At 38.3% G+C, this 12,412-nt stretch overlaps 1 protein-coding gene across 4 annotated transcripts in view; it reads right to left on the bottom strand.

Annotated features, from left to right (window-relative positions):
- Positions 1-4,203: 4,203 nt before the first annotated feature.
- Positions 4,204-12,412, bottom strand: part of KCTD9 (potassium channel tetramerization domain containing 9) — a 44,822-nt gene continuing 36,613 nt past the window's right edge. For all 4 annotated transcript variants that reach the window (XM_032855797.1, XM_032855796.1, XM_032855795.1 and 1 more), the window contains 3 exons: positions 9,210-9,315; positions 8,338-8,471; positions 4,204-6,138 (listed from right to left, as the gene is read on the bottom strand). In XM_032855797.1, coding sequence (XP_032711688.1) covers positions 6,022-6,138; positions 8,338-8,471; positions 9,210-9,315 — 357 coding nt within the window. In that variant the 3' untranslated portion in view covers positions 4,204-6,021. The remainder of the gene's footprint in view (positions 6,139-8,337; positions 8,472-9,209; positions 9,316-12,412) is intronic.

Raw genomic sequence — 12,412 nt, 5'->3', positions numbered from 1 at the left:
TGGCAGCTGCCTGCTTTCACACAAAGACGTGAAACCCACATCTCCATGCGCTTGCCTCTGGTGTCCTAGCCACAGGAGATAAAGGCAGTACTTGGAACTTCCACGCTCAATACGTTTTTGTACCAAGTGAGTCTGCTTTTGTTTTTAGTATTTATTTGGTTATCCAAACTCCCTGATTCCTTCACTTACCAAGTTCACCTTTTTGCCTTAACATCCCCCCCCCCGCACCTCCCCCCACCCCAGATTAGTTTCCAACTCTTTACCAGTTCCTGAGATAAAGAGAATTGGACCATTGGCTTGGAAAGGTAGATCCTGCTAGGAATCTCTGGCTAATATAAAGTCGTAGGACATTAAATGCATACATTGTGGCACTAATTACATTTTGCTGAGTGTCTTTCCTGTCGTAAGTGCTGGCCGGACCATCTGTGAGCGTGAGAGAGAACTCAACACCTCTCAAAGCACCAAGCCCCAGACCAGATGTCTCCGTGGCCAAGGCGGCCTTGAATTAGCTGCTTACGGGAGGAATTCTCACAAAGTCTTCAAGTTACATTTCTTCTGATGGGAAAGAGGCTAAAGACAAAAATCAAATACTAGTCGATGAGCTGTGGTAATTATTCCCCAAAGGCTGGATCTCTGTGGCCCCCCCGTGACAAGGACTATGAAGGTCAAGTTTTCTTGGATTTAGCCCTTTGGGTGAAAAATGCCCTACAGACAGACAAAAGCATGTGGTCTCAAACAAGTGCTAGAAATAGAAAAGCTGTTTTACCTGTTTGCAGACAAAAAGCCAAAAGAATCCCGAGCTGCTTTTTGAATTTGTAGAGTTCTGTGATTTTTCATTTTCTTAGCTTCCTTTTTATATGAAACTTTTTCAGTACTGAAATCTTTCCTGCTGGTAAATTATACTGCACATGGACTATGGGGGTTTTTTTAATTGCAATTTTTTTAATCCTATTCACATAAAGCCCTTTAATGGTGTATGTAATTGGAACACCTACTGGTGTCTCTATGAAATTTACTTAAATCTTGGCCATTAAAACCTCAGCTAAGACTTTTATAGCTGAGAACACAATTCAGAGATTAAAATCTAGCTAGTTTAAATTCTCTTGAGGAAACTGATAGACCTGTCCAGAGCTGAGGGAAAATGGCTGTCGTTCAATTAAGTGATGTTAAGTGCAAACCGTAAAGCTTTCACAAAGGAGGCCATGTAATAATTATAGAAAGAAGTTGAGTCAGGATGCCTGGGAACTGGTCTCAGCTCTTCAATTCTTCATTTGTAAACAGAGCTGATTTATAAATACTAAGAAGTGATTATTGGCACTATACCTGCACCCATATAGGACCCTAAAGTAGATCATGTGAGTCTGAAAATTCCCCCATCTCCTCCCACCAGGTTCCTTCCTTGACTTACCTGGAAAGCCTTCTGTAGAATCACAATGTTAGGGAGAAACATTGTAGTTCAAGTACACCAAGCCCAGGACCACCTGGTGGGTGGCCAGTTGGCTCATTTCAGTAGAATACTTATTGAGTTAAAATATGCAAATCACTGTGCTAAAAGGTGGTGGGAACACCAAGGTGAGAAATAGTAGTTAACTGGCTTATGAATAAGACCAACCTCACTCATTACAACAGTCTTGCCAAGTGGATATTGTTATCCAAATTTCATAGATAGATGTGCCAACCCAGTGGTGAACCCTTGGGATATTTTATACAGTATAACATTTACACAGTATAAACATTTACAAAAGAAAGAGAGCCGTTACTCTTTGTTACATTTATTTGAGTACATGATTGTCTTCCCCTAATTTACCACTGGGTTGTGACTCAGGAGACTCAAGGAGCCCATCTTATTTAAAAGCCTGTTAAATCCTTAGCATTTAGTCAGCATTCAGTAAGTTTAAGTTCGAATGAATGAATGAATGAATGAATAAAAAGTAAGGACCTTTAAACCAGATTAGCCTTCCTCTATTTCTGCATCAAAGATATGTTTTATCAGACACAGAATTAAATCTTCCTGTACAATTGTGTGTGAGGCCTATTACATTAGCTAAGTTGTAAAATGGTTAAAAATGACTGGAATATTCATTTTAGAGCTCGGATTGGCAGTTTCTCCTCAGGTAGGATCTAAACCAATCAGTCATTGCACAGTGTCTTCTGGAACAATTACATTTGCAAGATGTCTGCATAAAAAGCAATGTGGAGGGCAACTTAACTCTGTGCTTTCCTCAGCCATTTCTGTGGAGGTTGTCAGAGTCTCATGATAGGGTAGAGAGGGGATAAGCTTTCAAGTATAATTGCAGACAGAGGGGAATTTAAAGAAAAAAAATAAAGTGATCAATTTCATTTAAATTATTTTATTTCCTTAGACACAATAATTTAAGAGCCATTTTGACATGAAAGTTATCTCATCTCACTGTAATACAAAGGTAATGAGAGGCTCTTTTTCAACAGGAGTTCATTATGTTTGAATAGTGTTCAAATTCTCCAACGGATTTCCCATTTGCTGAAAGAGGTGTGCTCCTAACAGTGTTATGTAAGCAGATGTGGTCATTGGTCAGGACTAAGGAAATGGGAGGTAAGACATCTGACTCTTATTTCATGTTAAGCACTTATCTTTGGTTACGCATCAGTGGATTTCTTGTAGCTTATTTCTATCCGTTGGTATTAAACTTTTGAATCATGTTTTGAAATTTTGGGATGAACATAGCCACATAGTATATAAATAGATACAGTATGCTTTATGCCAAATCTATGTCATATTCTTAGGGCACATAGATCTCAAGGGCAAAGGCCAGATTCATTTTCTACAGCATGAAATAAGAGATGCAGTTTATGGAATTTCGATGTTTAGTGACAAACTTCGAAGTGTTTCATAGTTCCAAGGATAGACCATTTATCATGAATGGATTTTATGGTTGTCATAAATTTTTTCTCAATTTAGAAATTTCCAGATCTTAAAGTGTATGGCTTTAGAGGGAAAATGGTTTCACTTTCAACATTATCAAAACCATTAAAGTGTTACAATAATGATTCCGTAATCTTGATGAGTGATGGATACAACCCTCTTTTTTGCCTAATGTAAAATCTCAGCAGGAGGAATCCATGGTGAACTCCTGCTGCCATAGTTACAAGTTGTGAAAGGCTTTCAGAGAATTAATCCTTGCATTAAGGTGCTTTGTACAGAAAATGTAACCACTTTTCTTCACAGAGGTGTACCTTTTAAAGATAATACCTCCTTGGAAATTTAATGAAATTCTAGGGCTTTTCATTAAACATGATTTGAAGCTGACATGGGGGTAGATCTACAGTGTAAGTCACCAATTCATGAAATGAGCAACTGGAGAAAATATTTCAAGTCCTGATTTTTTTTTTTTTTAAGATTTTATTTATTTATTTGACAGACAGAGATCACAAGTAGGCAGAAAGGCAGGCAGAGAGAGAGAGAGGAGGAAGCAGGCTCCCGGCCTAGCAGAGAGCCCGATATGGGGCTCGATCCCAGGACCCTGGGATCATGACCTGAGCCGAAGGCAGAGGCTTTAACCCACTGAGCCACCCAGGCGCCCCTCAAGTCCTGATTTTTGATAATAACCTAAGAAAATGAATCTGCAGTACTTCCTACTAAAATTTTTTTTGAAACTGTAATTAGAAGAACTAGATTATATTACAACCTAATACCTGAGTAATTACACAAGTACTGAATTTTAATTTAGGTTTAACCTTTTTCTAGTCTCCCACCCCCACCTGTATTTTTACCTGTGTACAGACATGTTCCATCACTAGGTTTAATAGAAGTTTTACTATTTTGAAACTCCTCCCTCAAAATCCTCTCTCCCAGGTGTTAGGTGAGAATGTTTTGGGGAAAATGTTCTTAACCTCATAAAGCGAACTTTTAATGTTCATCAAGCTGAAGAGTAACTCGAATTAACTCAAAGTATTACTGGAAGGCAGTCTTGTCTTTTCAGAATTAATGAGATCTCTTTGTGTTGTTAGCATGGTTAGCATGGATTTTTAAAAAGAGGGTCATAAAATAATCGCACTTTAAGAAGTAAATTTGCCTGAATGGCACTTTCAAAGAGACTAATCGGTTTTAATTATAATGTTGCATTTTCGTTTCCAACCTGACCCTTGGGGCTGGTCATCAACATATGGTGAAGAAATGTAAGCAAATTACAAGTGCTGATTTTGAAAAACATGACAAGAAACTCCTTTTCAACATTTCACATCATTTATTAATGCAGTATACATTAGATCCAAAATCTGCAGTTTCTAAGCATACCACGTTTAGCTCTTTCGGATTCTTCTGCAGTTTTAAGTTATGTCTACAGAGGTACCCTTAAGTGGATAAACAACACGTTCTATAATTATTGAAAATATATAGTACAGAGTGAAATGATTTAAATATAATTTAGGCACATATTGATTATGAAAATAGATATCTCTCAATACAATACTTCTCTGTCTTGGTAAAAATAATAAAGCAAAGAAAATAATTCATTTCTGAAGTTGCTTTCCCTCACCGGTAAAGGTCCGACCTCCCACTATGCATATTGTACCTTTTACTGTTAAGGAAAGCTTTGCATATGTGTATATAGAAGAAGCTACGTAAATATTGAAGACATGTCCCAGAGGAGACAAAGTAGTTTTGAATGATTCATTGCTTCAAACTGATGAGTCTGCAGAATTCAGAACCTATTTGGACACAGCTTATATCCCTGTTCTTGGGGCAGACAAAAGGACACGGGTTACTGGTAAGGAGTAGAGGCCCTGTCTCTGCTACTGCAGAGATGAGGACTCGAGAAAATCAGTCTAGAATTGATTTAAATGAAACCAGAAAATAGATGTCAAAGACAGGTGCTGATTGGTATTACATCTTGGACCAGCCAAATGCCTTTACTCTTATTTCAGTTTTTTGGTGGCTATAATCAAACTGTCAGTTTAAAATCCCCTCATTCCCCACTGTAGGGTTTTAGCTGCAGTTATGGTGATGTCCAAAAGATGATTGCCATACTCATTCATATTTTATTTATAGCTTGGATTGCAGTGGACTGGGATTTATGCCTATTTCTAAGCTGGCCCTGTTTAAACTATTTGGCATTTGAATTAAATTAATATTAATAATGCACCTTGGTTTTTTGGTTCTGACATATCTTCCTATGCTTATTTTGACTATACAGGAAGAAACAAGGCGAGTAGTGTAAATTGATAAAATTGCCTGGTCTGGCGTTGAATGGAACCTGCTTTGAATGAAATTCTAATGATGCTCTTTAAAAGCTGTAGCAATAGGTAAATTCTTTGTCCATCTGGAGACTGTCCATCTGGAGAATTCCACCTTAACTTGAGCTGATAATGATGTCTTTTCTTTCACTCTGTCTCAATCAGTAAGAACGGAGGATTTAATTTAGCTACTGCTTTGTTCTAAAAAATAAACATGATAAAAATGAGCCTGAAAAGAGAGCCTTGGGGAATCTAATCTCACCATATTCACACAGCGTGACAGGTATTTAAAGTAGGGGAGTGCATCACTAAAGCTATTAATAAACCTGAACTCTGCAAAATTTTCATAAAGTTTAACAATTTAAATATCCATACTGCATCTAAAGATTCAATAAATATAATTGCATATGTTGTGCTTTTCATAAATTAAAATCCTCAAGTACATTTCAAACCAAGATGGTATTTCCACATCATGCCTATTTAAAAGCAAATATAATGGATCCTATTCCTGGTCATAAAGCCAGGAAAATCCCCCTACCTCCACTCAAAAGGCAGCAAGCTAATCTAGCTTCCCTACATCTATTACATGAGCGCTTCTCCATTAAAACCAGAATGTGGAAAAAAAGTCACTTTTTTCCTTTATGCACCACTGAGAACAAGCATAATCCTTTAAATGGTTTTTTGTTTTTGTTTTTGTTTTTAAATTCTCTTACAGTGTTATTTCTTCTAGACAACTGAGTGGGTGGAGAAAAAAAAACTGATAAGGAAAATATTTTGCATCTTGGACTTCTTCCTTCAGCGCTGAAATTCTCATCTGACACTTTGTGACATGTGCAGTGGTGTCAGCATCTCTTCAAATATAGCTCCCTTCACGTTGGAACCTCTCAGGTTGGCTTCTTGAAGATCACAGCCAGACAGATCACAATTCTGCAAGAGAAAACCAATATTCACGAAATTCGGGTGCAGGGTGAGGGCCTTCTCTGCTCCCTCTCAAAATGATTCCCCGGGCCCATGAAACTCATGTTATCATGAAAATCAGTTATTTCTGGAAAACTTCTGTTTTAGGAAGAAAGTCAGATTTTCTTCTATTGGATTTCTTTTCTCTAGGTGATGCTCAGGCTGAACATCACAAATCGAGATAAACAAAGGTTAAAGAGGAAGCATGTCTCTTCTGTTCATATATTTAAGAATCAGTCATTTAAAACCCAGAATGGACTCCAATGTAATAAATTTTATCTGGGCAAATTTACTATAATCCAACAACAACAATAACAAAAGGCCTGAGCAAGGCTGGGAAACATCATTAAAAAACATCTGAGCAAGAGATTTTACTTACAAAATTAAATTATGTAAGAGATTTTGCCTTTCCTGAACGTGAACCTTTTATAGCAGGGAACTGCCTTTTTTTTAAATCCCAAATTATATGCACAGTTCAATGAGTTTTAATAAATGTATACAACAGTTAACTACCACCACAATTGGAAGTTGTTTTTAAATTTCTCTTGTGATCACAGCGACAGATGAGACAGATTTTGGGTAAGTCCCTGGAGGTGCTGGGTGAAGGCACATAACCATTTAGGACAGAATGTCACCAGCTGCCCTTCAACAGTCAACCTGATTAGTCTTTGCAATCAGGAAGACTTTGACTACATGGTTAACTAAAACCAAGGGTGGGGGGGATCATCATCTTTGGTCTGACAGTACCAAATAATAAAAAATTAAATAACTGTGCTTATAATAGGTTTATACTTTTGGCTTTAGGCTGATTATTTTTGCCTTTAAGTTTAATGGGGCCTGCTACTCTGTTGCTAAGATCTATCAAGAAAACAGGCAAAAACATTAGAAGAAAAAAAAAACAAGCCAAATTTTGACCTACTATTCTCTCCAGTCCAATATAGGCCAGATTTTCTGGGATAGGGCTGTACTGTTCAATATGATGGCAACAGCCACATGTGGCTTGCTTCATTCATTTCATTCATTCATTTCATTCATTCATTCATTCATAAGGATTTTATTTATTTATTTGACAGAGATCACAAGCAGGCAGAGAGGCAGGCAGAGAGAGAAAGAGGAGGAGGCAGGCTCCCCGCTGAGCAGAGAGCCCGATGTGGGGCTCGATGCCAGGACCCTGGGATCATGACCTGAGCCGAAGGCAGAGGTTTTAACCCACTGAGCCACCCAGGCGCCCCATGGCTACTTATATTTAAATGGATTAAAATGAAATAAAATTTAAAAATCCATTTCTCAGTTGCACTGGCCATATTTCAAGTGCTCAACAGCCACAAGGGCTGGTTGCTACTGTACTAAACAGATTTAGAACCTGTCTAGCATTGCAAAAAGTGCTACTGGACAACACTGGAGTCTGATCAATAGCCCTTAAGTCTGCTAGCTGCATTTGCAATTTAAGACAACATACAGAATTCTGATGAAAGAGATACATGGACAAAATTAAAATCTCAAGTTGAGATTCAAAAAGAACATGACTCCAGTTTAGAACAGGCTTTCTTTGAACCTGATTTCAAACCTGGATATCTTTTAAATTTCTCAAGTAGTTAAAAAAATAATGTGACCCCATTCAATTCTGCTTGGAATTAAAACTTAAGAAAAACACAATGAGGGGCTCCTGGGTGGCTCAGTGGGTTAAGCGTCTACCTTCAACTCAGATCATGACCTCAAGATCCTGGGATCATGCCCCACATTGGGCTCCTTGCTCAGCGGGGAGCCTGCTTCTCCCTCTGCCTGCTGCTCCCCCTGCTTGTGCTATTCTGTGTCAAATAAATAAAAATCTTTAAAAAAAATCCACAATAAATTAGGTTAATAAAGACACCCATCAAAACTGCTCTATCTAAAGGAGACCCAAGGAAAAGAGGAGAAAGGAAATCAACTTAGAGCAAATGTCAGATGAATCTCTAAATCTGAGACTGGCATCTAGGACTTGTGTAACTGAACCCTGCTTTGGGGTTCAAATTTGTTGAAACAAGCAATCGATAAGAAAACATCCCTCCAGCGGTGTTGGCATGCTACCCACCTGTTTTTACCAGCCAAGTACTTTATGATTTCAATAAATTTTCATGAGATACCCGGTAACTGTGGATTCAAAAAACTCTTAAGAAATTGGTGACTCACCTCTAAATCCGTTCCTGCCAGAGTTGCTCCTCTAAGGTTACAGTTCTTCAACTTCGCATTTTTTAAAGTAGCAACTCTCAGGTTAATTCCTGTCATCTGACTTCCTTCCATATCCACACCTTTCAGATTAGCACCTAAAGTGAACATATTTAGGGAGTAGTTGAACTTAAAAATATTTATAGTCCTCTACCTTCAGAAAAAACCACAGGATGACTTAATGGAGGTGAATGATGACAGGCTCCTTTAACTTTTTGAAAGAACTCTGTGAACCATAAATCTCAGTCTCTCAACCAACTTCCACACAGAAAGAGTTTACTGTTGAAAAACTGTTTGCTTATACTATGAATGAAGAATGTTTTAGTCGATATTTTTGAGGGAAGGATTCAATTCAGTCTTAGACAAGTAGCGTTTTTACAGCAGCCTCTGGAAGGTTATAAGGAAGGGAAGTACCCTGTGTCCCTAACCTGCAACTAAACAAGTGACCAGTTCACTGACACAACAGTCATCAGGCATTCATGAAAAAACATTAAATGACACAATGACAAAAACTGCCTGGCTTTGTGCAAACTGAAATTCATTTTAGTCAGTGTAAGAGTATGCTGTTTAGTTTCCAAGTTTGAGATGCTGGTACTTAATGCTCCAACTAAAGCCTTATTCATGATCAAAGGCTGGATTTTCCTTAACTTCTTGCCTAACATATGACTGAGACCAAGACAGAATTTACTCTTTTGCTCATTCTCCAAGTATGAGGACAGAAGAAATCTGTATCTTCCTATAGTGGTCATGAATTCCCTGTAACAATTATTTTGTTGGGCTTTTTACTTCATGGTTTGTTTTTACCTTAGACAGTGTAATTATAGATAGAAGCTCACCTTCTAAATTGGCTTTAAGACCAGAAGGATCTTCAAAATTACACAGTTTCAAGGATGCTCCTTCTGCATTAGAACAGAGCATCTTGACTCCTTGGAGATTTGCACACTGGCAAGGAAAAGAGAGAAGTCCATGTTTTAACATTCAGAATTTTGTTTGGGCAAGAAAAAATTGGCTCAAACAGTAAAAGAAAAGATAGACAAGAGGTGGAAACTCAATTCCATACAATCACCATCAATTATTTTCTGTTTACAATGAAGACTTTTCTCACTAGACCCAAAAAGAATTGAGAACTATTTTAAGAAATAGTGTTTTTGTTTTTAAGATTTTAGTTATTTATTTGACAGAGAGAAAGAGAGGTCACAAGTAGGCAGAGAGGGAGGCAGAGAGAGAGGGGGAAGCAGGCTCCCTGCTGAGTAGAGAGCCTGATGAGGGCCTCAATCCCAGGACCCTGAGATCATGACCTGTGCTGAAGGCAGAGGCTTAATCCACTGAGCCACCCAGGTGCCCCAGAAATAGTTCTTTTAAAAGAAAGAACAGCCTAATTAATACGTCCATTTTACACAAAATGTTAAGAGCTTAGATAAGAGTTGGGAGAGTCAACTGTGACATCCTACTTCTACTTTCAGGAACAGCCCTGGTTGTGACATGAGAGCTGAAATGTATGGGTAAAGAAGGCATAAACTTGTCAGGGGTAGGGATTTCTCTTCCTTATTTCTGTAGGAATCAAAAAAATTCTTTATGTTCAATCCTGCTATTACTACCTTCATTTCAAAGGTAAGAATACTAACGCCAGCAGTTCCAGGCATCATCTGGCTACAAAACACTACAAACTGTTGTTGGGTCTTTCTGTATCAACCACTACTACACAACATTGACAACCCTGAACACCCAAATTATAGTGCAAAATACAAAACTAGTAAATAGTAAACTAGTAAAAAAAAAAAAAAACCTAGTAAAAAACTAGAAAATATATTTTAGAATTTTAAATTATGTTAATTTATCTCTGAGGATTCAATGTCATCAGATCAGAACTCCAACAGCAACTGGATAAGGCAGGAAGCTATAAAGGTGACATTAACATTAGAACTTCACAGACTGTGACCAAAGTAGATGATGAATGTAAAGCTGTCTTTTAAGAACTGTAAGGCACATACACACAAAAATGTAAGGCACTATATAAATGACAATTGTAGTTGTCATTAAAACTACAACAGTAAATCGGGGCACCTGGGTGGCTCAGTGGGTTAAGCCTCTGCCTTTGGCTCAGGTCATGATCTCAGCGTCCTGGGATCGAGCCTCACATCAGGCTCTCCACAAGTGAGGAGCCTGCTTCCCCGCTCTCTCTGCCTACCTGTGATCTCTGTCGAATAAATAAATAAAAATCTTTAAAACAAACAAACTACAATAGTGAAGATTTCTAAAATCCTAAGGTTGATCAAGTTATGTTATTGCCATACCTAACAAAAAAATTGTATTTTATAAGTGCAATTCCATTTACCCCAGAGTAAATTCTATGGAAAGGAAAATATGCTACAGATGATTTCAAATCACAGAAAACTGAGAAATGCACATATACTTTCCCATCTCTGCCTTTGCATTTACACAAGGTAGTACAGAAGCTCAGACTGAGTGGTAAGATAAATGAGGACCCGGAAGGACAAAATAACTAAGAGATTACTATAATTTTTTAACTTTTGAAAAAAAGATTTTATTTATCCATTTGACAGAGTGAGAGAGAACAAGGAGAGGGAATAGCAGAGGGAGAGGAAAAGCAGGCTCCCTGCAGGGAGCCTGATGCAGGACTTCATCATGGGATCACTGGATCCCATGACCTGAGCTGAAGGGAGACACCCAACCAAGAGAACCACCCAGGTGCCCCAATGACTGTATTTTAAATATTAAAATATTAACCAGATGGAAAGCTGATAATATGAAGATAAATGTCTCTGGTTCTCTGTGTTGTGCACCCAGGTAAAATAGACTGTAACTATTATCAAAAGTTCCCAAGGTGATAGCACAGGGAGAGCACCCTACAGTTAGGTGTGACTGTAGCAAAAGCCAACAGGCTGGGGGCTGGCATCTGGTTGACCCAACTATAAGCCCAAGGTGGCCCCAGACTGGCACTTAACAGCACAGGGACCAAACCCTGCCCCACAAGGAAAATGCACTGAAGCAGCCAATCAGACTGAAGGCAAAAGCAGCTCAGCCACAATAGTAGGGCACATGCAACACATAGGGGAGACACCTCTGCCCAAAGTGCCTGGTTCTGGTGAACAAGGACCATTGAACTACAGGCCACTACAGGACCTCTTCTTCCTAAGGCCACTACTTTTAAGAGCAGGAGACAAAGCTGATTCTCGTAATACATGGAAACAGATACAGAGAGTTGGACAAAATGAGGAAACAGAGGAATATGTCCCAAATGAAAGGACAGGACAAAATCACAGCAAAAGAGCTAAATGCAATGGAAATAAGCTATATGCCTGATAGAGAACTCAAAGAAATGATCATAAAGAGAGTTACTGGATCTGAGGAGAGTGAAGGATCTCAATGAGACCCTTAACAAAGAGAGAGAAAATGTAAGAACCAATCATAGGATGAAGAACTGAAATTAAAAATACACTAGAGGGAATAAACAGTAGACCAGAGAAAGCAGAAGAATGGATCAGTGAGATGGAGGACAGAGTAATGGAAATCAACCAAGATGAACAGCAAAAAGAATAAAAAAATTAAACTACATTAAGGGAACTCAGTGACATTAAGTGTAGTAACATATGCATTACACAGATCTCAGAAAGAGAAGAGACAGAAAGGGGGCAGAAAATTTGTTTCCAGAAATAAAAGCTGCAAACAATTTGAATCTGGGGAATAAAAGAGAAATCCATATCCAGGAGGCACAGAGACCTCAAAAGAATCAACCTGTGAGGGTTCACATCAAGGGACATGATAATGAAAATGGCAAAAAGTAGTGATAAAAGGAGAATTTAAAAGCACCAAGAAAAAAAAAAGTTATATATAAGGGAAACCCCATAAGGCAATCTGCTGATTTTTCAGCAGACACTGGAGGCCAGAAAGGAGTGGCATGACATATTTAAAGTGCTAAAAGGAAAAAACCTGAAACCAGTTATGCTCTTCCCAGCAAGGCTATCATTAGGAACAGAAGGAGAGAGAGAGTTTTCCAGACAAACAAAAGTAGAAGGCA

The sequence above is a fragment of the Lontra canadensis genome, unplaced genomic scaffold (genome assembly GCF_010015895.1).
Source record: "Lontra canadensis isolate GAN:19392208 unplaced genomic scaffold, GSC_riverotter_1.0 scaffold10, whole genome shotgun sequence".
Lineage (NCBI taxonomy): Eukaryota > Metazoa > Chordata > Mammalia > Carnivora > Mustelidae > Lontra > Lontra canadensis.
Note: the sequence above shows the minus strand (reverse complement) of the source record. Positions and strands in the feature narration are given on the sequence as shown.